Source organism: Pezoporus flaviventris, unplaced genomic scaffold (genome assembly GCF_033815535.1).
Source record: "Pezoporus flaviventris isolate CSIRO_AGI_PZ_B2104156 unplaced genomic scaffold, CSIRO_AGI_Pfla_v1 ptg000050l, whole genome shotgun sequence".
NCBI lineage: Eukaryota > Metazoa > Chordata > Aves > Psittaciformes > Psittacidae > Pezoporus > Pezoporus flaviventris.
Window position 1 is genome coordinate 1,382,156 of NW_026892598.1, and position 27,549 is coordinate 1,409,704.

The 27,549-nt window shown below is 40.4% G+C and overlaps 2 protein-coding genes across 5 annotated transcripts in view; one reads left to right on the forward strand and one right to left on the reverse strand.

Annotated features, from left to right (window-relative positions):
* Nucleotides 1-11,248: 11,248 nt before the first annotated feature.
* PPIC (peptidylprolyl isomerase C) lies at nucleotides 11,249-18,663 on the forward strand. The gene is made up of 5 exons (XM_061468682.1): nucleotides 11,249-11,411; nucleotides 14,598-14,711; nucleotides 15,179-15,272; nucleotides 16,892-17,076; nucleotides 18,287-18,663. The coding sequence occupies exons 1-5, from the start codon at nucleotides 11,304-11,306 to the stop codon at nucleotides 18,413-18,415; spliced, it is 630 nt and encodes a 209-aa protein (XP_061324666.1). The 5' UTR covers nucleotides 11,249-11,303; the 3' UTR covers nucleotides 18,416-18,663.
* A 2,449-nt stretch (nucleotides 18,664-21,112) lies between these two features.
* SNX24 (sorting nexin 24) overlaps nucleotides 21,113-27,549 on the reverse strand; it is a 93,850-nt gene continuing 87,413 nt past the window's right edge. For all 4 annotated transcript variants that reach the window (XM_061468675.1, XM_061468672.1, XM_061468673.1 and 1 more), the window contains 2 exons: nucleotides 26,975-27,039; nucleotides 21,113-22,108 (listed from right to left, as the gene is read on the reverse strand). In XM_061468675.1, the coding sequence (XP_061324659.1) occupies nucleotides 22,038-22,108; nucleotides 26,975-27,039 (136 nt within the window). In that variant the 3' untranslated portion in view covers nucleotides 21,113-22,037. The remainder of the gene's footprint in view (nucleotides 22,109-26,974; nucleotides 27,040-27,549) is intronic.

Sequence of the window (27,549 nt, forward strand, 5' to 3'; positions counted from 1 at the left end):
GGATGCATACAAAGCTATCACTTCCCTGGCTACGCTGCCTGAAGTTAGAAAATTTTGACACAAAACACTGCTAAATCTAAGGAAGTGCTGGCTTTTCTGTCAACTGGGAGAGAGACGGGGCATAGGCCCAGAATGGAAAAAGCTTTCCTGGAACAGAATTTTGAATATTCACTGTAATCCCTTGGCTTCAGCAGCAGCCACAATTGACAGTCTTCGGGGTGATTTTTTTTCTCACTTGTCAGGTTGATGGAAGGAAAGATGTGAAGGAAGAGATCTGTAAAAAGTGAGTTCCTTAGAAGCCTGCAGTACCAATTAAATCATAAGAATGCTAATGTTTAAAGAAGCCTGAACATTTTGGAACAGAGCAGTACATGGACTTTATCACTCTGATGTTTTAATGAGCAGAAAAATGCCACCAGAGTTTGCCAAGCCAAAATTTCTTTCTAAGAATACCATCAACACATCCCTAGATACAATCAGAGAAACATCTGCTCTGTTTCTACTCTGCTGCTTCTGCTACAAACCAGGGCTACATTTTAAGATATGTAAAAATTGACACAAAAATAAAGCAGATTCCAGGTAGCATTTGTGGGATTTGATCCAAATCCACCAAAGCCTATTTTGAACTGAAAAACAATAATGAATGTAAGGCTTTTAGGCTTTTAATGAGAATTATCTATAACTTAATGGGTGAAATAATATAAATGGGATTCTGTAATCTGTTTCACATTCCAAATCATTACTTTGTCAACCAAAATACTGTGAAATGTGCCATCCAAAACATTATGTAATTAAGGTATGCTTCCAGACATAGAGAAAATACGGCATCCAGCAAAGTATAAGCAATCTAAAGACTGAAGAAATAACAAAAGTTTCAGCATGCTAAAATTACACTAAACATTTCAAAATCTAAAACACAATGTGAAGTCATATTTCTGAAAGCATTTCCCAGGAAAATGATACTAACACATCTGGTCCTTGAGCTATTTATACCACTTTGCTCACAATCACAAATTTGATTCCTTTTTATAGAATCCTAGAATGGTTTGGGTTGGAAGGGAACTTTAGAGGTCATCTAGTCCAACCCCCTTGCAATGAGCATGGAAGTCTTCAGCTACATCAGGTTGCTCAGAGACCTGCTCTGCTAATTCAGACCAATTTAAATCTCCCAGACTGTTTCTACTTTTTTTGACATGTTACACTGCTTAGTATCAATGGGCGATAAAACCAAAACCCAGTAAAACATTTAATGGCATTGTACTAAGAACAAAATACTTACAGTTAAGACTTAGCAGGTCTTGCTTCACAGGAAATACAGAGAACACAAATGGCAAGTGGAAGGCATGTCATCAGCATCAGTTTCTGATGAATTAAATACTGAGAACTGACAGCAGTATGAGCAAATTGTCATTCCAGACAGTTGCATTTCCATGCATTATGTATATTCTATGCATTTTGTAAGAAGTTCTTGTTTTAAAATGCTTTGTGTAGTCTTCAGGGCTTAGGGGGTTGCTGACACTTAAAACACTACTCATTTCCACTAGCTTAACACTGTGAGGTCTAAAAACAATACTGAAAGGTTGCCTAATGCTGAAAGCTCCCTTCCAGCAACAGAAAGCTGAGAAGTTTTCCACAAAGGGTTGAAAATCCCCAGGTTTTCATGTCAGGTTTCTTGGTTCCTCTTTCAATAATGGCAATTCAGTGTCGAGACCATTCAGGCAACTCAACATCTGACTTGGCAATGTAAAGGTGTACTGAGTCTGGCTGGGTTAGCTAATTTTCCTCACAGCATCCCTCATAGTGCAGCACTTTATATTTGTGGCTAGAACAGTGCTGACAACACACAAGTGCTTTTGCTACTGCTGAGCAGTGCTTGCATAGTGTAAGGGTTGTCTCTCCAATATCCTCATCCTCACGCAGTGGGCTGGGGGTGGGCAAGAGACTGAGAGGGGACACAGCCAGGAGAGCTGACCGAAACTGACTAAAGGGATATTCCAGACCATCTGGTCAGCAATAAGCCTAAGGAGGAAGAAGGGAGGGCATTTGTTATTACAATGTTTGTCTTCCAGAGCAACTGCTATACATACTGGAGCCTTACTTCCCAGGAAGTGACTGGACACTGCCTACTTATGGGAAGCAGAGAATAAATCTTTTTTTCCCTTCACTTCTGTTTTTGATGTATCAAACTGCCTTTATCTGGACCCACTGTTTTTTTTATTTATCTTATTTTCTCCCATCCTGCTGAGGAGGGGAGTGATAGAGCAGGGTGGAGGGCACGAGGTGTCCAGCCAAGGCCAACCCAGCGCAAAGGAGTCCCACTGCCATCAGCGCAGCTCTCCAAAACTGAGAACCAGAATTATTTCCAAATTATCTAGAATTCCTTTATCAAAAACAACACACTTATATTACCATTCATTACCAGCATTAAAAAACAAAAATAAAAACAAAACCAAAAACCAGTGAAAAATTATAAGGGTGATTTCTGTAACCAGTTGCTGGACACAACATGTAGAATGTATGAAGCACTCCAGAGTAGGATTTTTATAAAACATATCACTTGGAATACGAAGAATCAACTTCAAATAAGATAACAGAGAGAGAAAGAAGATAGCATCAATGGCATTCATTTGAATGTTGACAATACCCATGGAAACACCCGTAATACGTCAATGTATGCAGAATTATTGTATCATACTAGTCAAGATACTGCTTTTCTTTTTCAAGTGCTAGAAACCATCTAACTTTCCTAGATATTGTGACACAGAAATTCTTAACGAGGATCACTGTACAGAAGTTTATAAATGACTGACTGTAACACTGTTCAAACAAAAGATACAAAGGGAAAAGCACCAACTATATATACTTGCCTGAGCACTTACTATCTTGAAAGCAGCACTAGTGGCCTTTTCTTATAAAATACTGGCAGAGTTCCTTTAGCTACTGCACAGGTTTAAGTTCTGAAAATCCAGACAAAATTATTTCATATAGATAAAGGATCATGGCATGTATTTCTCAGAAATTTGGTATCTAACTTGCAACATCTCCAAGAAGAATATTACAACTCTAACAAAAAAAAAACTTTCTTATGTAGAGTGCACTGTAATATAGTAAATTAATTCATCTGTTCAATAACACTCCATCTCACTGATTAGAAACCTACTAGATAGATGAGGTCTCTGATCAGACACTGTGATTAGCATGGGAATAACAACGCTGAACTTCAGGGACACTGAAATTATACACATCTCTTTTCTCTGGATCTTTTAAGCTGTACTTCTATGAAGCTAACTTTGTATGTCTGTCAGCACAGCAGGCTCCAGAGTGAGTTGAAGAGAGAAATATCATTTTTCCTCACCTTGAAACAAACCACCAACATATTTTTGTCCACTTAAAACCATCCTCAAAGCAGCCTTCTCCCTGGTTCAAGATAGTCAGTTTTTTTTTCTAAACTTATCCCTTTTCATACATAAGCTCTCTAACATCTGACTGCTTTCATTATGACTTGTAAAGGAAAAACTCTTGTACTTGTCATTATCACTGTCTTCTTCAACGGTTGCAAGCCCCACTTCTTCTCTTGACTATTAACAATCTTCTCTGGTATTTTGAAGGTGGGGACCAATCCCATGTACACTCATTCTCAATGATGACTAGGTTAGTTGTTTTCCGAGTGTTACTTACTGAGTTGCTATTTACCTCCTAAACTATTAGCAAACTTTCTCTATTTCACTCTTCCTGTTTCCTTCTTCCCCCGCCTTCTCCTTGTCACGCCCCCCTCCCCCCCAGTAACTATATTAATAATAATGAAAAACCTCACAAGAAAAGAACAAAGCTGGATTAATTTTTCACCATACACACATGACAAGATGCTGCTTCACAACTCTTTAATCTTCTCATTTGCCTTTTTAATGAAGCAATTTTCCCCTCTTTTGCCTTAAGAGCCCAGAGCCACAGGCTGTATATCATGATTTGCACTTCTGGGCATTATCAGGCTAGAAGTATCAATCACTGAAATTTAGAGATATTGACATAGGCATGCTTTTCAAACACTTACGTACTTACCTTTAGGTGTAAGTAGTTCCATGGAAAAGAGACCACAGACATAGTAAAGAGATGTGCAAAAGTGTTTGGAGAACTAGAATCTTTATCATAGGTAATAATAAGAGGAAAAAAAAAAAAATCAAAACCCAACCCCAACACAATTATAAGATGTGATGAAGTTTTATCTTTTTTAGCTAAGTTTTAGCTTTTTTGCCTTGAAAACAAATAAATCTGACTGTATACTTCCTTACACCTAGCCTCTACTGCTAGATCTTTTCTTTTCACATAAGGAATCTTATGTAACTGCAGACATTATGAAAAACAGGATCCAAATGAATGACTGCGTGCTAAATGCTCACTGCAGTAAGATGTGCAATTACAAATAGTTCTGATATCCTGTAAACATATGTGCTCAAAGCAAAAAACAGTTCTCACTCCAGCTGCACTATTCTGAAAACACATTGCTGTATCACCTAAATAAATGCTTTGCCCATTAGAGTGGAAACAGTGGCACTTCAAATTGTGTTTGGATACAAAATCTAAAAACCTTAAGAACTATTCACCAAAAGGAAGACACTTATCTGAAGCATAGGACACATTTATTTTGCATAAGTGCACCAGATGACAGGAGAAGTCTAAGCCATTTTCCAAGTGATTTAATAGAAGTGACAGCAGATATGATATACTCCATCTTTCTGAAGTCACATAAAGGAAAAGACAAAAAAAAACACAAAACTCCTCATAAACCTCTTTCTTCGTTATTCATGAAGGCCACATATACTGACTTATAATTTGTTGACCTTAAGTTGGCTATTTTAACCATGGTCTCTTAGAATTCTATGCAATTACAATGGCCCTAGTATTTTATAACTTTAACAATCTTATAATTCAGACAGTGTATAAGATGAAGTGGTGTAGTTTCATAGTCTTTACAGAATTAAAGTTTTGCTTTTAACATATGACGATACTCTGCTAGTGATACATTAAAAACCCAAGACAAGTAATGTGGTGATGGCATTGTGAAACAATATGGAGAAACATCAGGCCTGGGAAATATGACACTTTCAGTGACTCATGTTTGAGAATCAAAAACCTATTTCAAAGTGAGGAAACTAAAATAAAGGCACAGTTACAGCAGCCTCATGGAACACAGTGCTTACTCCAAGTTTTGTCTTGGCAGCTGTCAAGCAGTTAACATTGATGAAAGTGCCCACAGAACCGTAAAGCATTATTATTACGCATTTCATGCCCAGAATTCTTTTTACCTGTATAACATGATATACTAGAGCAATTTGGATATGAGATAATTCTCTATCACTACGGTAAATCATAGCTTACTAAAACACCATAGTGCTGAAAGGAAGTGCTACAATTACTGCCAATGCTGATACTTCTAGAAATCAAAATCTGTCAGATGCTATATGTTTAATAAATCTTTCTTCTGTACCCATCATTTTAAATTGTAAAGAACCCATCAGAAGCAATGAAACACATCATTACAGATACTATTACTTAAATTGAAGACTGTCAAACAGTAGTAAATTATTCTTTTAAAGGCTTAATTACTTCAGAAACAGCAAGCACCAAAATAACGCACGTGTGCTAGCTCTAAAACTCAAAATGTCCTGTGCACCATACAAACACAAAATAGTTTGAACATATTCTTTGAATGGGCTACGTAATTTTTGTCACAATAACCTCATGTCACTCGATCAATTTTAAAAAATGAAAAAAAAGAAGGCAAGGAATCACAAAATGTGCTTGTCTGCAACTTCTACTCATACTTAAGGATAAAAGTAACATTTCAACTAAAAACTACACAGCCAGATGACGCCTGCTCCAATACTTCACCCATGTGGAAAGACTGAAAGCACTGAGGTTGTTTAGTCTATGGAAAAGAAAACTGGGGGGAGAAACAATAACAGTCTTCAAATCAGCTGCTCTGAAGAGGGGAATAAATTGTTCATGGCTTGGGAAGATGGAACAGGAGAAAATGGTCTTCTGCAGTAGACCCTCTCCTGATTTTGCACTTTTTTTTTAATATAGAGAAACTGTCGCTGCGCAAAGCCACAGTGAATTCAGTGTAGTCCTCAGCAGACTGGAATCAGTTTGTCTGTGTAAAGAGATTGCAGAGACCTCCCAAAACTTCAAGACATTTATAATTAAAGCAAAAAAAAAAAAAAAAGAAGTCATAACAGATATTTACATATTACTCCTTAGTTTTACTGTAATGATTTCTGTCTTTTCAGTTAGTGTGAAGCCCACTGTTTGCTGGCTTTTGTGTATTTTCAGTTTGATGGTCATGACATCAAATTCTTACAAAAAGAACATGTACTTATTTCAGTGTCAGGAAGAGATTTTCTGTGTAAAATTGAGTTTTCATTGAATATATTAAGTTTCTGCCTCTTCAAGATTTCCTCTTTAAACATTGTTTTATCTTCTTCCAGAAATTATTTAGCAGCATCAACAAAGTGGATAAACTTTCCAAGATAATGTAATCCAGATCCTGTCTCATGTTGCTGTTTTTAAACTTCTTCAGTGCTCCTTCATTCTTCCTGCCTCATACTGCCATCTTGTACATGGATGAAACATATTTACACTTCAGTAAACAGGGAAGTCATCCTTGCAAACACCAACATTTTTACGGATAGTGAAAGGAAACTCTGGGATAGTATTGTTCAGCATTCCTACACTGAATAGGCCTACCCACACCAGCAGGTAGTATACTCGTAGGTATGTGTATACTAGCAGGTATAGATATACTAGTAGGTAGCATACCTACACTGAATGAATATTAAGGAGTATTAAATTCAGGAGTTGCCCAGGCAGATCATCTTTTCTTGTCTTTCCAGCACATTGCTTGATCCTTTGCAGCTCATGATTTGAACCAGTGTAGTACTTTGACTGAACTGCTCTGAGAAAATACAGTCTCATCAGCCAGTATTTGTCTTCTTTCAGATTCAAGCTTAGAATTAGCTATGGGTCCACCTGTCGTGGTTTAAGTCCAGCCAGTAACTCAGAACCATGCAGCTGCTCGCTCACTACCCCCTTCTTCTTCCCCCCGCACCCAGAGGCATGGGGAGGAGAATCAAAAGAATGTAACTCCCACGGGTTGAGATAAGAACAGTCCAGTAACTAAGGTATAACACAAAACCACTGCTGCTACCACCAATAATAATAATGATAAGGGAAATAACAAGGGAAGAGAATACAATTGCTCACTACCCGCCGACTGGTTCCCAGCCCGACCTGAGCAGTGATCTAGCCCTTCTGGGCAACTGCCCCCAGTTTATGTACTGGGCATGATGGGCTGTGGTGATACCTCTTTGGTTACTTCGGGTCAGGTGTCCTGTCTCTGCTTCCTTCTGGCTTCTCCTCCTCCCTGGCAGAGCATGAGACTCTGGAAAGGCCTTGGTCAGAGTAAACATTACTTAGCAACAACTAAAAACACTGGTGTTATCAGCGTTGTTCCCAGGCTGAAAGTCAAAACCACAGCACTGCACCAGCTACTAAGAAGGAGAATAATGACTGCTACTGCTGAACCCAGGACACCACCTTTTCCCATATTTTTGTCAACTTCCACCTTGTGACTCACATAGATCTGGAGTATCAAAAATTCTCTGCACCACTCACTGCAAACCTAAAAATATTACCTTCAGAGTGCTGAAGAATTTTAACGTGTCCCCTTACATGCTCCATGACAAACTTTTTTCCATTTTCATCACATTCCAAAGTCTGTACCATTTCTTGTTTAGTGTAATTGTAATGCCTGAGCAGACATTTGGTGTAACAAAGGTAGATTATAGTGATAAAGAGACTGGAAATGGTAAGTTCTCATCTTCTGGATTTTTAACTATCAAAATTTATGTGATGAAGTAAATATGTGGGCTGCTGTGTGTATTTAGTTAAAATTCCTATTTTCTAACAGATTTGTACAAAGTACAGTCTCTTCAAAATTTATACACAACTACTGCAACAAATCAGTAAAATTTTGGATTTTGTTGTATTTCTGCAGTAAATCTTAACTCCAGAGCTCGTTTACCACCATTATTATGTGGTGATGCAATTCAAGGAAGGCAGCAGAATCATAATTTTAAATTTTCCGTATCTTATCAAACTGGCAGAGAAAATAAATACATACTTAGATAACTCTGAGTAAACTCTCCTACTCACATACTCATTGAAAGTGCACTGACATAACAAAGAATCTAGCAAAAGAGATAGTAAAGTTTTGGGCCTGCTTTGTTATTTAAATAAGAATGTGAGTTTGAATACAGCAACCACAGGATCACAGAAGTACTTTAACCACCTACACACACATGGACTAGTTTTGTTTCAGCAGTAAGATGAATGGATCTAATTAGCTACAGGGAAAACCAGGCAAATGTCTTGAACCATGCCCTGAAGCCCCACAGCCACCAGTGCTGACACTGGCAGTAAAGCCTTCAGTTTTACAGAATGCCAACACATGGGCCAGGTGCCAGAGTTAAGCCCTACATTAGTCCAGGTGGTTCTTTGACTGAGACAACACAACTTCAGATGCTTCACACCTCTTAAGGAAAGGGGATCTGTTCATGTCCGTCACCAATTCAGCAAGATGATCATTCAGTGATTCTGCTCATGTGCTATGTAGCATGGAATCAAGTAATCACCACTTTGCTGTGCCTGGGAAATGAGTTTTTACTAAAGTGTCCTGATGAGAAATCTTACTACACCTGGATGCACTAGTATAGGCAGCACATGGGGCAGAACAGAAAACAGCAGAAAAGTGACACCCCCAATGAAAACCAGTCTATGATCAACCTATAGTCAAAGGTGTGAATCAGGGTATATCTGTGGTTCTTTTTAGTTTGGATCAGGAGTGCACTTTTGAAGCAGGTATTTCCAACACCCCCACTTACTGTGCTTTGGCTCTCACTGAAGAGGTCTTGCTACACACAAACTAGATTCCTGTCAGATGAAACTAAACCAGAAGTGTTCCATAAGGATGCCCAACACTCAACTGCTAGGAGGTATCTGGTCAACCAGACAGGCCACCTGAAAGGCACACAGGACAGAAAACTTCTGCCTGTGGCTTGGACAGGCGTATTCTTTGCTGAGTAAAAACTGGATGGATGGCCTGGCCCAAAGAGTGGTTAAATCCAGCTGGCAGCTGGTCACAAGTGGTGTTCCCCAGGGCTCAGTAGGGCCAGTTCTGTTTAATATCTTTAGCAGTGGTTCAGAGGAGGTGATTGAGTGCACCCTCAGTAAACCTGCAGATGACACCATGCTGGCTGAAAGTGCTGAAGGATAGGAAGGCTCTGCAGAGGGATTTGGACAGGCTGGGTTAATGGGCTGTGGCCAAGGCAAAGTGTCAGGTCTGGAACTTGGACCACAACAGCCCCATGCAACGCTACAGGCTGCGGGAAGAGTGGCTAGAAAGCTGCTCAGTGGAAAAGGACCTGGGAATGTTGGTAATCAGCTGGCTGAACGTGAGCCAGCTTGTGCCCAGGCAGCCAAGAAGGCCAACAGCATCCTGACTTGTATCAGCAATAGCATGGCCAGCAGGGCCAGGCCAGATCATCTCCCTGTTCTGGGCACTGGTGAGGCCGCACCTCGAATCCTGTGTTCAGTTCTGGGCCCCTCACTACAAGAGAGACACTGAGGTGCTGAAGTGGGTCCAGAGAAGGGCAATGGCACTGGTGAAGGGTCTGAAGCACAAATCTGATGAGGAATGGCTGAGGGAACTAGGGGTGTTTAGTCTGGAGAAGAGAAAGCTCAGGAGGAACCTTATCGCTGTCTACAACTACCTGAAAGGAGAATGTAGAGAGGTGAGCGTCACTGTCTCCTCAGAAGTGATAGGACAAGAGGAAAAGGCCTCAAGTTGTGCCAGGGAAGGTTCAGATTGGACATTAGAAAAAATTTCTTCATGGAACAGGTTGTCAAGCCTTGGAACAGGCTGCCCGGGGAAGTGGTACAGTCACCATCCCTGGAAGTATTCAAAAGACATGTAGACATAGCACTTAGTGACATAGTTTACTGGCAGATTTGGCAGTGCTAGGTTAATGGCTGAACTTGATTTTCAGGATCTTTTCCAACCTAAATGATTCAATGATTTTATAACTATTATATCTACTACTTCGTAGCAGAGGCAGTCTCAACCTGAGAGGCTCAGCAGCAATGCCAATGTATGTGTGGCAGTGCAGAGCCTATTCTTCCTCAGTCATATGAGCTCTGGGCTGGTTTTGCAACCAGCATCAAACTCTCTGCATAAGTGCAATGCCATACACCCATGAACATAGTACTGCTGAGTTTAACACTAAGTGTGTTTGCATAAGCCACTGTCAGCTTCCTGCTTCAGTATATCAGTACCTGATAAACATTTTTCTTTGATATGCTGGCACTTGTAAGCCACAAATTCCATTATGTGTCACAAGCTGTATATTCTCCAAGGGCTGTAGTACCAACACCATTTATTTCTGAATGCACATGAATCAAACAGTACAGGCTACAGGTCAGTGTCAAAGGTAAAATAATTCCATAGACTGGGAACCCTTCTCTCTGACTGCATAGGCAATGGGTTGGGAAAGACATTTGCGTTTGATGAATTAATCTGGAGCAGCTTGTTACTGTTCACAGCCGGGGCTGCTGATATGAGTGCCAGTCACCTCCACTGCTAACATAAGGAAATGAGGAGTATTACAAAGGCCTTAGAGGGTCGCGTTTCTACTCAGCACCTTAGCACCAGAGATGATCCACTTTCAAGATCCCCTGAACATCTACTGTTTTGGCTACCTCACCCAAAAGCGGGCTCTTCGGGGAACGCCCGAGTGCGAACAGCTGAAGCCCAAAGCACGGCTTCTTAGCCCCTCACGGGTAACTCCCGCTCCTGCTCGGCGAAGCTGTGTCCCAGGAGACCATACTTCTTCCCGTTCCCCGCAAGGAGCGGGCACCGCGACATCTATAACCACCGCAAACACAGCCGGGGACCAGGGCTCACCCTGACAGCCCCACTACCCACCAAGTATAGAGCCCGGCCCGGAGGAGAGAAGGGCCTGAGGACAGGCGGCTATACCACACCCCGCCAGCGCCCACCTCAGCACATACAGCGGTCCCGACGTCCGCGCTCACCACATGCCCTCCACCCCTCGCCTCTTCACACGCCCTCTATGGGGCCGCACTGGCCGCAGCTCGGTTGGGTGGGTGAAACGCCCCCCCCCCGCCACAAGGTGCAGGAGAAGCCGGCCGGCGGCGGGCGCAGGCGCCGCAGCGCTCACTTCCGCGCCATGGCCCGCGGGGCACCAGCGGCGGTGCTTGGCGCTATCGCTTGCCTTTGCTTCGTGGCCCCGGCAGCCGAGAGCTTCAAGAAGAGAGGACCCAGCGTGACAGCCAAGGTGACTCTCGCCCGCGGCTGCGGCGGCTCCACCGAGCGGAAAGTCGCCCAGGGCGCCGGCCTGAGGAGAGCCGGGATGGGTGGGTCTGTCGTGAGGGAGGCCGCGCCGGCTCCTCAGCGGGCCCCGCAGGGGGTGGTTTTCCTGCCAGCTCCGCGCCCGTTGTCGGCGGGTTCTGGAGGGCTGCGGGCCTCCTCTCACCCCGGTCCTATAAGCGTAACGCCGGTCCCTCGCCGGCTCGCTGTTTCCCGGGCCGGATGCCGGGCGGGAGGGAGGCCCCTGCGCGCTGGCTACGGGAAGGGCTTGGACTGATGTCTTCGCTATCCTATTTTGTAAGTGTTTTGATTTTGGAATTTCTTAACCGCTTGCTCACTTTCTGTTGGCGCTGGCACACTTAAACTTTGCGTCAGCGAAGCCTGCCTCTCCCTTACAGAAACTGTAACTTCAAAAATTAAACCTCGCTGCTGCAGGGTCTCTGCTGACGTGGGTTTGATTCTTTTTTTGAGGTTAAGTCTTATAAGCTGGCTTCTGAATCATCTTCTGGCAATATAGTGCAGTTCAATTGTGCATAAAGTACTTAGGTTTTTCAGACCTTCTGCCTGGGATTTCATTTTATGCTCTTTCCTGATCCTTCCGCTGTGGGACATAGATAATTGGACCTGCTCTTCTTCCTTGTGCAGGCCAGTTATAACTTTACTTAGCTCATCATATCACTACGGTTCTCTGTTCCAGCTTGCATAGTTTTATTTAATCTCTCTTCATATAAAAGGTGTTCCAGATCTTTGAGCATCTGTGCTGCCCTTTATTTTCTTTAGATGGGTTTTATCATTCTGCAATAGAGAAGATAGAATTACATAAAGCACTCAGGCTGTGAATGCATAGTGCAAATGTATACAAGACATAATTATGCTTATCTCTTGTCCTTACCCATGTCTAACTATTACAAAAATTCAGTTTTCTTCTCTGATCTTCACAAGCTCAGAGCCAAACTTTTTATCAAACTGCTCATGGTGACTCCAGATGTCTTTTCTGAGTGGTAGCTGATTTAGGACCCGTTGCTGTGGCTGTGTAGTCCTCTTCCATTGGCACTATTTGGATTTACTGCGAGTTTATTTGTCATTGTATTACCTGGTCTGTAGGAATCAGGAAATCTTTGTTTCACAGTCAGTTCCTTTCTCCCAGCCCCAAGTAATTGGCCATTTTTTAATTTCATATACACCATCTTGTGCAAATTATACATTAATATATTGATGGGAACCAGCCAGTCTTACTGGTGCACCTTTTTTTTTTTTTTTTTTCAGTCTTGAAATACTGCAAATTGTACATAAGATTGTATGTAAATATTGGTAAGACTGAAAATGTATAATATTTATTTTCTTTAAGACTTTTTGGTAAAGAATCTGGCCAAATGTTTTTTGAGATTTGAGGCTGCGTTGACCAGCTCACTAGTGCCTGTATGCTTATTGACTTTCCAGAGAACTTGAGGAAATATGCTTAAGAGAACAGGGCTTCTCTATGCAAAAACAGTACCTATGGCTACTGAATATTTCTGTGTTTGATTTCCTTGCCAGAAATATGCACAAACTTGTTCTGTGGTGCATTCTTTGGAAGTGCAGAGCTTTCTGAAAATCACCAGGCAGGTAGCACAGGTATGTGGCATGCTAGCAGGAAGCCAGGAACTAACTCACTGCTGTTCACAGAATTAGCTGATGTTTTGGAAGTACTGGGTTTGTTGCTTAGGAGAGTAGCTTTGCCATGGGTGAAGCCTTCTGGTTGGGTTAGTTTTACAGTATGTGATGGACTTTACTCTGTGTGATCTGTGAAAGTGTTTAATGTTACTGCTATCTGGGGTCACTGTTTGGCAGCCTCAGTTGTGTTACTTACATGTGGTTATATATTTCAGGCAGTCCTTCTACTAGGAGAAAATTTCCAGGTAAAATAAGGTGTGTTTGTAGGCAGGCAGTACCCCTTACCTAGATAACCCTGGTGGCAAAATTCAGAGAGGTATGTTTATGAAAATGTTAAAAAGTTGGTTAAAGTGTGCTGCTAAAACTTTGGGAGCCACACATGTAAGAATTTTATGTTATTTAGTGCCAAGGAAATGAATGAGGTGTATCAAAAGGGATTTTATTTTCTTTATAGAGCTTTTATAGAGTTAGCCAAAAAAGTTCAATAGTCAAAACCACATGGAAGATCAAGAAATGGGAGAAATGTTTAGTAGGAGAGCGTGAAAGAGGCATTCACATTGAAGAGACTGTGGTCATTTAGTATCATTACTGGACTAATTTCTTAGCATTGCAGACAAGTAATATGTGGTTGAGCACCACAAGGAACAGCAAAAACCACATCATAGGAATACACGTTACTGTTTCCTAGAAGTTGTAATAGTCTTTATGTTCTTTAACAGAACCCTAAAATGTCTTTTTTCCTGACAGCTGTTTCTATTTTCAGTAATTTTTGGAACATTTTTGCACGTTCAAGTACGTATTCATATATTCTGAACTATATTCAAATGCTTTATAACTCATTCACATTTTTGAAGTTGCATTCTAACAATGTTTACATTCAAGCTTCTAGGCTTCAAGCTTCTTAGCTGAATAGCATAGCCTGGTCCTTTCTCCACCAGGTTTGAATCCATATTTAGGAAGGCAACTCCCTGCTTGAGCTGTAGGATTTTTTTCCTACTGTTCGTCAATTTAATGGCATTTAGGCTTTAGCCTGTACTTAATCACATGCATAGTAATGCTTAGAACAGTGAAGGTTATGAGTGGATAGCAAACTATCATTTGTGGGGATTGTCAGTACTATACTTCCTTGTTATTGTTCACCACACTGGAGTTCTTTCCTACTTTCATGATTCGTCTTTTCTGTACAGCTTTAAAGACATGCATGTCAGGGAAAAGTGTTCTTGAACACTGCCTTCAAATGTGTGATAGAGCAGTCTCACTGAGCCATTAAAAGCACTTAGAAACAAAAAGTTAATTCACCAGTTCTCAAACATTTTTCTGCATAATCTGATTTTGATAGCTCTGGAAGTATTTTTCTCAAACAGCACACTCAGGAACTGAGAGCTACTATTAATATAGACCAGCCAGAAGCAGTTTCTTAATACCTTGTACTTTCAAAAGCTTGGCCTTATTGTTGCGCTCATGTTTGTATCATTTTTGTTCTACTCACAAAAATGTTCAGGTGTTCTTTGATGTGAAGATTGGAGGCAAAGATATTGGCAGAATTGTAATTGGATTGTTTGGAAAAGTTGTCCCCAAAACCGTGGAGAACTTCATTACGCTGGCAACCGGAGAAGTATGTTTGCAGTTTTCTTCCACTTAAGTGTAGCAAAGTTTGGTTTGGGAAGTAAATATTTGTTTAAAGCTGTTTCAGTTGTGAACTGTCAATCTTAATTCAGTGGAACCTGTGCAAGAGTGCCGTTCCCAAGGTGGTGCACTGGTGTGTGACTTCTCAGGTCCTTGGGACTTGGTTCTCAAGATGTAATTATGAGATGCTGGATATTGATACATCAGACTGTACTTGCCATGCAGATCTGACATGTAGTGGTAGGATATCAGTCAAATAAAGGCTGTGGCTTTGATAACCTGCTTTGTGGCAAAACATTCAGCTACATTCACCTGCATCTCAGTTTAATGTTCTTGCCAGTGTTGTATCTGGTGGTGGTATATCTGTGAAATCTGGTTATTCACCCATATGTGTTTCCATGTGACTGTATAGAACTGGATGTTACATTCATTTAAATAATTATTTCATTTTCTTAGAGAGGATATGGATACAAAGGAAGTAAATTTCATCGTGTGATCAAAGACTTCATGATTCAAGGGGGAGACTTTACAGCTGGAGATGGATCAGGAGGTAACATGTTTACTGTCTTCCAGGTTCCCTTTCCTTTGAATCCCTGCTGAAATGATAGGCAAAACCATGTAATTCCCTCAGTCTTTCAGCTCATAAATGAAATAAATGAAAAAAAAAAAAGAAAGAAAAAGGTTTTAGACCATCTAGCACTTTTCCAGGCATCTTGGAACATGAGCTGCAATTATGTGAATTACTTGATTTTAAGTATGTGTAGAGCTTCATTTGTCTTCAGCTTTTGCATAGCTCTTTTCTGTCTGTGACTTGTCCCCTGTTCAAGAAGCATGGCTTTGTGTGGTGGGTTGGAGCCATGCAACTAACTGAGCTGCTGCTACTACAACATACCATCTCCAAAAGATGGATGTCTCCAGCCTTGCCCTGCCCTGGCTTTGGGACAGTGCTCCTCCCTTGAGGCACTCAGTGATTGCATGTATACGTGAACCAGTTCAAGTCATCCAGCAGAAAACTAATGTGTGATGAAATAGTGTAGTTGTGTAGAGAGAAGGAAGGCAGGTAGGGAAGGAACCCAGCCAGTTCTGTGGAAACTTCAGAAACATGCTATGGGAGGGAATTTCAAAATGGGTAGCAAAATTAGAAAATGAGGGTCATGTCCTCTCCCCTTTTTTCCCCATACTAACTCTAAACCCATAAACCTAGCGATGGTGTGAATTTTGGCTGTTTCGCTCACTCATGAGCCTCCAGAAGGGCAGTGTAGTCCACTAAGGAGGGCAGTCCTTCTCTTGCATTGTGGCTTCTGATCACTTCCTTTACACATGCACGCTTCATGTGCTAGGATTTGAACTGCCTGCATATAGTGTTAGCGATTTCCCCACTGGGACAGAACAGAAAACACACATTCCTTTTCCTTGCAGTGAACAATGGGGAAGGCTAAAATACGAAAGACACAGTTTTAGCATTAAAGGTAGGCAGTGTTTTTTGCCTACTAATACCATTTATTGGGATAGTAGCTGGTGGTGTTGGGAACAGTGTGACCACTGTGCTAGGCACTGTACAAATAAAGAATGAGACAGGCAGCCTTCTCTTTTTGAAGTGTTGGTGGTTTAAACATGACTCAAATGTTTTCTGAACTATCTTAGAAACATCAAAATCTGTATGTAATACGGATGGTACAAGTTCACAACAAACCTTTTAGGCTAACCTCCATTTGATCTTTATATATTTCTAGACATGTCTAAAGTGTTTTCTTATTAGGAGGAAAGGTTGGGAAAGATTAAAATCGTCACAAAACATGGCAACCTAATTTTTAGTGGCCATAGATACATAATTTAAATTTGTTAAGTTAGGGTGAAGTACAGTTGTTCAGTGGTATATGTAAGAAGGACCTTTGAAGGTACTCAGCTTGTTAAATTCAAAGGATAACGCATCATCAGCTTTAAATACTCTCTCCTTACATGCGATGTTTTATATTATCTTTTTCTTTACACCAAAATGCTTTTAGTTGTGGAATCACTGACAACGGAACTATGATGTTGCTGTGTTTAATCAAACAATGAATCTTCAAGTCCTGAATATATACTTTGTTTTTCCCATTTTTGAACTAAAAGGGTTTGGTTTGGTTCAGATTTTTTTTTTTAAGTTTGTTTCTGATTTTTTTGTCACAGGAAGAAGCATCTATGGGGAAAAATTTCCAGATGAGAACTTCAAACTTAAACACTATGGAATAGGATGGGTTAGCATGGCTAATTCTGGTCCAGACACCAATGGATCCCAGTTCTTCATCAGTGTGACAAAGCCTTCCTGGTTAGATGGAAAACATGTAGTGTTTGGCAAAGTCCTTGATGGAATGGTAAGCTAAAAGTAGTGGCAAGATTTATCCAAGAAAATCTGGGCAAGTTCTGCCATGTTTTATTTGCGTTAGTGTAATTTACACCACTGTAGTTCAAAACAGTTGAATGTTATTTAGTATGTATGTAATAGAAAACATACATAGAGCCTGAAGCTGGATGATTTGGAAGTACAAATGGTGACTGCAGAAATGGAAACTTAAATTATGCCTCTGGCTTTCACAGCTTTTGTTTAGGCCACTAACCACCAAAATCAACACTGACATCTTTGCAGATTACAAATGCAGAAGGTTCAGGTTCCCCTGTCGCTAATGCTGTTAGCCATGAAATAATTGTATTTTTCTACAAGCTAAAGTCTGCTTCTGTAGCATGTATTAGTTAAGGATGACACTTTCACTGTTAGGCTTTTTAGAATCATGTGAATGTAAAGTATACAAACAGGTATATTCAGGTCTGTTTAAAAAAGAAAAAAAATCTAGCCCATTCCCTCCAGCTCTGCACAGCTGCAAAACTGATCAAACGCCAAATAGAATTTAAATTGAAAAATGTACTTCCAGCTGATTGTACTCATAGTAGCCTGGTTTTCCTTTTAAGTCATTCTGTTTCATCTGTGTTTTTGAATGAATGGGGGAAACCTGAAGTGCTGCACTGACCAGTTCTTTGAGGGGTTTGAAAACTTCATCAGAACACTTGCCCCCGCTTCCACATTCATATTGAATTTGATTCTCATGAGCTACAGTAGTAGCTGAAAATTTTTGAGGAGCAACTCAGACTAATTTTTAGTTTAGATTAATGCATCAGATTTCTTGAAGCCCAGTTGTGCTGTTACAATTAGAAAAACAAGTACTTCTCATCCTTTACGATCTCTGGATTACTTTTTTTGATCATAGGCTACAGGCAGACCCTGAATGTGCTAGGGTCAGCCAGCTGAAAGGATATTTCGAGTTGCCCCTTCATAATATTTTTGTTAGGTTAAGGTTTTTATGGAAGGGCAAACAACCTTCCTTTGTAAGCTGTGTTTGGGTTGTATAGTGGCATGACTGTTTATGTGGGGAAAAAAAAGGCATGTGAGAACTCCGCAGGGTAAAGGTCTTTAAAGTTGCTTACTATGTAGTAATGCTTGGAGCACTTAGTTGTTCATGTGGTGGTCCCAGTCTTGAGCCATTGCAGTTTCCTTGAATAAACTGAACTGTCTCCTCTTTTTGTTAACAGTCTGTGGTACACTCGATAGAACTCCAGCAGACAGATGAACATGACCGGCCCCTTCAAGACTGTGTGATTGTGAACAGTGGCAAAATAGCTGTAAAAGAGCCATTTGTAGTTGAAGTAGGTGACTGGTGAGACCAACAGTCAGAATGGAAAGTAAAACTTGCCACTTTCTTTTTAAGGCTTGCTGATCTCAACTATTGAGTTTTCTCCTCAAAATACATCAGGCTGTATTTAGATAGTACTTATTATTTGCCAGATACATAAAAAATACGAGCATTTCTGTAACAATTTTATGGAGCTGTCACTCCTTGAAGGTCATGACATATCTCACTAAATTGCAGAAAAAGTCTTTAATGAAAAATTTTAGATGTATTTTTATTTTTTCAAGGTCTGAAATACAGTCAATTTGTCATTTTTGGAGATTTTTGCAGGGTTTCCACCTTTTCAACTGAATATATTATTTTCTGTAACACTTTCAGCATTTTTAAAATTGAAAAAAAAAATGTTGTTTGAATAAATAAACTTTGATTTCAAATAAACACTTAATGAAGAGCTTTTTCTATACCCTTTCCATCTGTGCCTCTGGCCTCTTTTATCACCTTATTTGATTCTGCAAAGCGTGCAGGAGGTGCTGCTTCTCAGGAAATGAGGTGGTAAGATTAAAGCAGGGACGGTGAATTTCTCTAGTATGTCAAAATCCCTGCTGTCTTTCTAAAAAGTAACAGTATTCATGTGCAATCCTGTAATCAAGAAAGAGCAGCTCTGCCTACCTGTTAGGGTGGTGAGGCACTGGAATAGGTTGCCGAAGGAGGTTGTGAATGCTCCATCCCTGGCAGTGTTCAAGACCAGGTTGGACGAGGCCTTGGGTGATATGATTTAGCGTAAGGTGTCCCTGCCCATGGCAGGGAGGTTGGAACTAGATGATCTTAAGGTCCTTTCCAACCCTAATTGTTCTATGATTCTATGATAATCAGTTAAAAACTGATTAAAACAGAAGAGTCCTTGCTTTACAGCACAGTGAATTTTGTAACTCCTAGCTAAAGTTAGTTATGATTTTTTGCAGTTTTGCTCTAGGTCAGAGATGCAACTTCAGGTTCACTGTTTTTGTAATGCTTCTGAATAACTCAAGTTGACAGCTTAACTGGTAGCTTTGAAACAAGGTCAGCATAAGGTAACACTTAGAGACACCTGAGTTTGTTAGGTTCTTTAATGAGAGAGATGTGGATTTTTTTTTCTTGAGTTTCCAGTGTTTCAAAACTCAGGATACAAGAACTGATGCCAGGATCTGAAGAAAGATGCACCCACCTGCACAGTTTACAGTACACCACTGTCGTGGTTTAAACCCAGTCAGGCAACTTGTTCACTCACTCCCAGTGAGTGGTGCCAGGCTGACAACAATCGAGCCCCCCCCCTGCCCCAACCCAGGGCTCTCCCCTTCCCCACTCCCAGAGGAACGGGGAGGAGGATCGAAAGAGTGCAACTCCCATGGGTTGAGACAAGAACAGTCCAGCAACCAATGTACAACACAAATCACCACCGCTACTATCAGCTAAAACAATGATAAGGGAAAATAACAAGGGAAGAGAAGACGATACCACCAGCCAAGAAACGAGTCTACCCGGAAGCCCGTGTCCTTCCGGGTAACTCCCAGTTACCCCCCACCCCGGGCATGACGTGCTGTGGTATGGAATGCCTCCTTGGCTAGCCTGGGTCAGGCGCCCCGTCTCTGCTTCCTCACAGCTTCCCCTCCTCCCTGGCAGAACATAAGCCTCACAAAGTCCTTGGTCAGGGTAAACATCACTTAGCAATAACCGAAAACATCGGTATCACCAGCACTGTTCCCAGGCTGGAAGTCAAAACACAGCACTGCACCAGCTACCACAAAGGAGAAACATGACTGCTACTGCTGAACGCAGGACAACCACTTAACCTTTGTGGTGATGGGTTTCCTGAAGGGTGTTCTGATGCCCACGTGAGGTATCCAGATTGTGGTGCAGGGGAGAGTGTGAACTGGGACAGCACAGAGCTTGCAGGTACTTACCCGCAGCCCTGTTGTAAGGGAACAGGAAAACACTGTGGGCAGGGATTTTCCTCTGCTCCTTGTGACAGGTCACTTGCAGCTCAAGGGGGTGCTTCTGCTGATTCACCATTTGCAGCCCTGGGGCCTCTCATGAGGGTAAATACTGACACTTTTTTTTAGAGACATGAGAAAGGATTACTGTCCTCTTTAAACAAAGCTAGAGGAGGGTCTTTGAATGTGCCTAGTACTACGCAATCAGGCTTCCCATCTTAACCACTGTTAATTTTTATTTCTAGGACTTCAAGTAAAATTCTCTGGGAAGTGTTGGGCAGTAAGAGAGAGAGAGCCTCAGACTCCCTAAAATAGCTCAATTTTTGCAGGTAGCTAAAAGCTTTTCTGGCGGCTGATCTGCAGACAATGTAGAGGGTTCTGGTGACTGAGCAAGTGCTGCGGTCACAGGCCCACATTTTCATCACTCCAGCCAGTTTCTAAACCCATGTGCTGCCAGGACCAGACTGCTGTACCTGCCTAGCTTTGCCAGCTGGCTTTTCTGCAACGCTTCCTTTTTCTGAGCCCAGTGACTTACTGGCTCTGAAATTATGATGACTTTTTTTTCCCCCAAAACATGCACTTTTATGAGCCTATCATGCTCACATAGCATACTGCTGAGAGTCTTAAATGAGCAGACAACCAGGCATTTTCTTGTGCTTCATGTGGAGGTATCTGTGAGACCATCTCTGAGACACAAGTCTCTGAATAGAAATGTCTGAGTAGAAATGCAAAGAAAACACACTGAAGCAGTACATTCATCTAGTACTTTATTTTGTAAAGTCAAGTAGCACACATACAAATTTCCAGTAAAATCTGAACAAATACATATATATAATTATACATCTATAATTTTTAGTTTTATTAATTTACTACTTAATCATATTCTTGCTTTAGCTTACCACAGAGCTGTGTGCCCTGTGACTTACAAAATGTTAAGATATGGATTACAGTCTGCAAGTTGATGTGAAGAGTAAACACACACAGATTAGATGTCATAACTGAATGGAGATGCGTAAATGCCATTGAAAATCCCCTGGTACATAAAGTCATTTCAGCTGAAATCTGCAAAATTTCCTGAGAGCGAGCTATGTATTCCAAAACATGGAAGCAATGTTTTCCAATAGGAACTCCATACAGCTGCACTGGCTCTTTTCCAACCTGATGCTAAGAAGCAGATTCAAAATAAGAGAAATTAACTAAATTTTGAAAGTTGCTTTCTGTCTCTATTTTTTTTTTGGTGCAATTTCTCACACAGTCTCTTAAGTGCCAGCACTTTTAATCTATCCAGTGGCAGCAATGGGTAATATGCTGGGAAAAATCCTGTTGTAAAAATGCTTAGTGTAATTTAGGATAGAAATTACAGTAATAATTAGTAAAGCTTACAGTTCTTTTCAAAGGTTAGTGTAATTCAGTGTAAGACTTTCAGGTTTTAGTGTTAAATAGTTAGAGCATGTCAACATATAAAGGTATAAATAATTTCAATACTGTTGCTTCCATATCTTTTTTAAAGCAGCAATTGTAGTGACACTGATTTTATTTAGAAAGATCGAATGCTTGAACCTAACCTGAGGTTGTGCCTTTCCCTTCTGAGCATAATATTCACGTCTCAGATACTTATTCCTGTTAATTCCATTACACATGACTCGGAGACTTGCTTCAGCTTCTTCTAGCCACACATTACTTCTACCTGGGCAGTAAATGAGGATAAAATATTCCATGTAGAATGCCTTCTATAACTATGTTTGGAAAGTCATCTGAAAAGAAAAAAGAAAGAACTTTGCTTTCTTACCTATGCCAGCACAATATAAATGTTTTTGTGAGACTTAACTAGGTAAGGCCTCATATAATGTGGGTTACTGCATCACTCCATTGTTTATCCGTGCTGGGGATGTGCCATTAGTAATGCTGTTTCAGCATTAAAGCCACTTTAGTGTAGCACTGGGCATTGCATGAATGCGCTGCCAGATTTGTAGCTTATTGATTTAAAGGGATGTTCTAATACCTAATGCTGCTAGGCTCCAGCTCTTTATCTGAATCTTTTCTCACAAGAAGGATGGATTACACTGGCAATTCAATTTCTAACAAAATCTCAATATACTTGAAGAAATTCCAAGATTGCTACTGGGAATACTTCAAAGCTGTTTTTCCATTGTGGTTTACAGAAATGTTTAGACTGAGAAGACTTGAGGATTCCTGTACAGTCAGAGATGATTATATGAGGTAGGAAAATTTCAGCCTGTCTAATCAACATAAAACATCATGTGTTACAAAAAGTCATCCTATTAATATCTGAAGTTAAAAAAAACCCACTATGTTCTTACCACAAATGTAGAGGCAACTGGCACTGAATTTTCACGTTAGATTTAGCATGAAGGAATTACCCAGTAGAACACAGTAATAGTTCCATGCAGGGGAATGTGAGAATGTACATTACTGAAGTGAAACTATTTTTCAAATGCACCAACTCCTGCGTTTGTAATGGAGGGTTCACTTAAATCACTGGGCATTAAAAGTAAGATTTTCTGATCACCTCTTATGATTGCTGCTACACTAGGAGATGGACTGGCCTACAAGAACAGACTGTTTATAGAACCATAGACTCACAGACTGGGTACAGTTGGAAAGGACCTTAAGATCATCTAGTTTCAAAGCTCCTGCCATGGGCAGGGGCACCTCAAACTAGACCATGTCAGCCAAGGCTCTGTCTACCTCGGCCTTGAACACTGCCAGGCATGGAGCATTTATCACTTCTTTGGGCAACCTGTTCTGATACAGAACTTTCCACACTAATCAGATCTTTCCTTCACCTATCAGCCCACAGGCTATTCAAAATGAGGAGATGTAACTTTTATAAAAACCATTAGATACTTGGTAAATTAGGTCACCAAATATGGGTGGGATGTTGCCCCTTATTCTTTCATTAAAATATTTCTGGAGATAAAAATACTGAGCAAAAAGTACATTTGGACTTGGTAAGGAAAAAAAAAGTCCTTACTAGCTAAGTGTTATCTTATTGGCATTAATAAGGTGATTCCAATGTATTAAAGATGTTACAAACAGATATTTTAGGAAGTTCTAAAAAACTGCAACATCCACTGTGAACAATACATGAATAATTCTCCCAACTTCTCATAGTAAGTCATAAATTACTTGTTAATAATTTGAATCCAATAATGATTCCTCAAGTCCTGCAAGCTCAGCTATCCCCAGACACCCTGGCAGAATAACCCTATGCTGTTGTCATTAATGTTATTAAAAGTACACTTGTAAGGGCAATCTGATGCTTTCCTTCCAAATTAAATGCTGCAGTTCCAGAAACCAGTTTTTACTGGTTCTTCTATAACATACAGAATATACAGGAAAATGAGTATTGATTTAAAAAATTATGCAACTTTATCAAATTTACTGTGAGGCTTTGCTGCTTAAAAAAATTCGAGTATGTTAATTTCAGTTGATTGTATAAATACACTAAGCACAGTCTTGCAAATCTGTGATACTGACACAGCTTAAATAATCATCAGAGCAGTTTTTGAACAAGTGACAATAAATCTGAGATTCCATTTTTTAGCTTCTGAGGCATCATTTTAAATTTGCAGCATTTTATATTTTTAATTAATTTTTCTTCAAAATAGTACATGTTGGTTTTTTTTCCCCACCCCTAAAAATAGAGTGGCCACCTTACACAAAAGGTGATGTGCTCATGCACTCAGAAACATCATGAAAAAGCGAGTGTGAAAAATCAATGAGGGTTGTGAGTCTTATTTTTGCAAAGTTGCCTTGCAACTCAAAAATGCTTAAGTTCAGTCAGTAGAATAATAGGAAGATGATAGTTTATGAAGACAAGTAACAGTGCAATGAAGGGGGGAAAAAGGTGTTCTCCAAGTATTATCTTGCAGAAAGAACTGTTTATTTCATTAAAAAAAGAACAAACCCATAAATACACAATCTCCTTTTTTTTTGTGGGAACACAGCCCTTCCTGTATCCAGGGAGGAATAACTCCTGAACACTTCTGAGCCAGACAACTCTCACAGATCATCTTCAAAGAGTACACAAAATGAATAATTATTCATTTGGACACTTTTGGTCACAATCTGAACAACCTTTGCTGTTTTTTTACAAATGAATCAGAGTCTGTCAAAGTCAGAACTGATCTGAAAGACAATTTTAGAATGCTCATCTATATTTTCTCTGTGCTGCAAACTGAAAATGAAAGAATTAAAGGTAGTGTGTAAAAGCCGTAAAAACTTTTGTTTCTTTCCAACTAGACTTAACTAGTAGGGCCTCTAGACTTAAGACTTGGTTTTCTTCCCTTTTTAAACTACAACTCACATTCTAATTTGTTTTTTAATTCAAATTAAAGAGTAACTTGCAAATGAATTTGATGCTTTAGGGTCTTAAAATACAAAGAATATTCATGTGCCACATGAAATCTAAATACTGTGTATCAAGGCCAGAAAATGACTTGGCAAAAGCCGTAGAAGTCTTTTGTTTCAGATGTCATTAATGAGGCCTACTTAATATTTAAACATGGCATGCATTAGAAGAGGCCTTTATCTTAATCCAAGTAACGGACTACTTAATGGAGTAGTTACAAAATTCATTATGAAGTTCCTAATGATTTCAAGAAAAGGGAACTCAGCCTTAGTCATATATTAAGGAAGGAAGACCATCACAGAACTGCAAAATCCTGAATAGAAGTCTTACAGCAAAACCTTACATGTTAGCTGAAAACATTAAGAAGTGCTGTCTGCATTTTCAGAGTAACTGACTATGAAATCCATTTTCTCTCTCATGAATGATATGGAATTAGATTATGTTCATAATTTACACACTGCTCTCGAGCAATCCAAGTTTGCAATTAAGAGGAGCATTAAACAGTAAGATTAAAACATGCAGTTGTGATCCACTCTAAATACCAGTATAGGTAGCATCTGGACCAACTTTTAGACAGAGGTATTTCTGCAAGTCCTTCTGCACTGCGTTGTCACTTGGGTGAGGAGTGATCTTGTAAAGTGACAATCTCACCATGACCTGTGCTTTGGTGTATTGATTTTCTGATGTGTGCTGGAGCCTCAGATGTGCATTCAGCCCAGGTGATCATACCAGTCCTAAGTCAAGTCTAAATGACTAAAAACTAAACGACCTTTTAATGTGTCTTCTGATGTGGACCTTGGTCACACAAGATCTCTCCACTGTTTCATTCTAGAACTACCAACTTCAAGTTCAGTAAGACACTATAGGGTCAATACCATTGGGCCACACCACTAGCTACAGTGGACATTGCCAGTCAGGGAGACTATTTAAACCTCTCAAAATAAGTGAGCCTGGTCCCTATGGTTTTGAAAAACAGCCTGAAAAAAACAACAGAATCACAGAATGACTGCAACTGGAAGAGACCTCCAGAGGTGATCTGCTCCAACCCCCTGCTCAAGTAAGGACACCCAGAGCCAGTTGTCCAGGACCATTTCCAGAGAGCTCTTCAGGATCTCTAAGGTTGGAAACTCCACCTCCGCTCTGGTGACCTGTGCCAGGGCTCAGTCACCCTCACAGTGAGGGTGTTTCCACTGGGCACTACTGAAAAGAGCCTGGCTTTGTCTTTTTACACCCTTCCTTCAGGTATTTATATACATCTTGAGAAGATGTGAATGAAGTACACTTCGCTGGCTAAGGAACTTCAAGCAAACAGTGTTCTTTCCTAAATTTACTCTTAAAAATTTTATGATGTTCAAGGCAGCTAAAGAACCTCCCTTTTGATTTCAATACGGTATTTTCTATGAAACAAATAATTCAACAATTCAACAAATGAAACAATTTCTCCCTTACTTTGCAGCTCTGGGAGAAAATTCTCCCTTGAAAGGACAATTACATTTTTAATACAAGATTTAGTAGAAGTATCAGTTCAAACAAGTAAAATGATAAAACAACGAGGAACGCAGTATTAAAAATGATTTTTTTTTGTTTTACTTGCACACATTTAAGACAGAAGGTAAGTTCTCTGAACTAATAATGCAAAGAACTTTTGTATAAAAAAAAAGGCAAAAAGAAAAAAGGGCTTATTTAAAGCTCTTTCAGACACTTTTTTGAACCACATACGGTTCAAAAAAGAAATGAAGGTTAACACAAATTTCCTGTGAAATACATCAAACTGTACATTCTTCTTCTCCCTCCCCACTCCCCCAAAAGAGCACTAGAGGTTATAAATGATAAGAAATAGTAATAATCCAAATGGAAATACAAACATGCTCACAGGAGATAGACTGGTGTTTAGGGAAAAAGCACTTACAAAGGACTGTGCCTCTAAGTTCAAATCCTTCAGGCAAAACAGCCCAAAGGGTCAACAAGAAGAAAAGAAAGGCAATGTTTTTTTTTCTTTTGACCTGAATTCTCAGTAGATATGTCTGAGAGAAGAACTGGGGGAGAAAATTCCACCCTTTTATAAATCGTCCACCCCACTTAGTGTTTTAATGGTTTCTTACACAAGAACTATCGTTTTATTGGCAGGTTATTAGATTTTGGACCAGTGTCATCTGACTAGGCTGATATTAATAATAATAATGTGATTTATGCAGTGCAGGGTCAGAGCAGTAAAGCACTGTTAACAGATGACAGGTTTGATTACCATTGGCTTTAGGCAAGACATATGGATCCCTCAGGAACAGCAGCACAGGCTGGTGGGACAGTTTGCTGGAAAGGTCAAGAACAGAGATGTCAGTATCAAGGGACAGCAAACAGAATATTGTACAAACTAGCTTTGATAAAGTGAGGTGGCTGAGCCATGCAGTAGCCGTGGCCCGTGTGCTTCTGCACATCAGTGCTGCCCAGAAAGAGCAGGCTTCATCTCCTGGGAGCAAAGCTCACCGCCCCTCAGCTGCACAGCAAAATTGCCAATGTGAAGCTGAGGTGAAGGGGCTGTGTGTCAGGAGGAGCAGCTGGTAGCTGGCTTTGAGACCTCCCTGATACCTCATGTAATGCAGGCTGCAAGATCACCTACAACCACAGGCCTTGGTAGCCCTTCGCAGGGCTGTTTCGCATCCTGGCCACAGTACAGACATCCCTCACCAGCCCTCTTTCCTCTGCTCTGTACATGCATGTGCCAAGTAGTTCAACCAGGTACATACAACGACCTGTCAAAACACATAGTGGAGAACCCAAACCTCCATTTCCTTCTGGCAAATCTTCCTGCTACCTAAAATA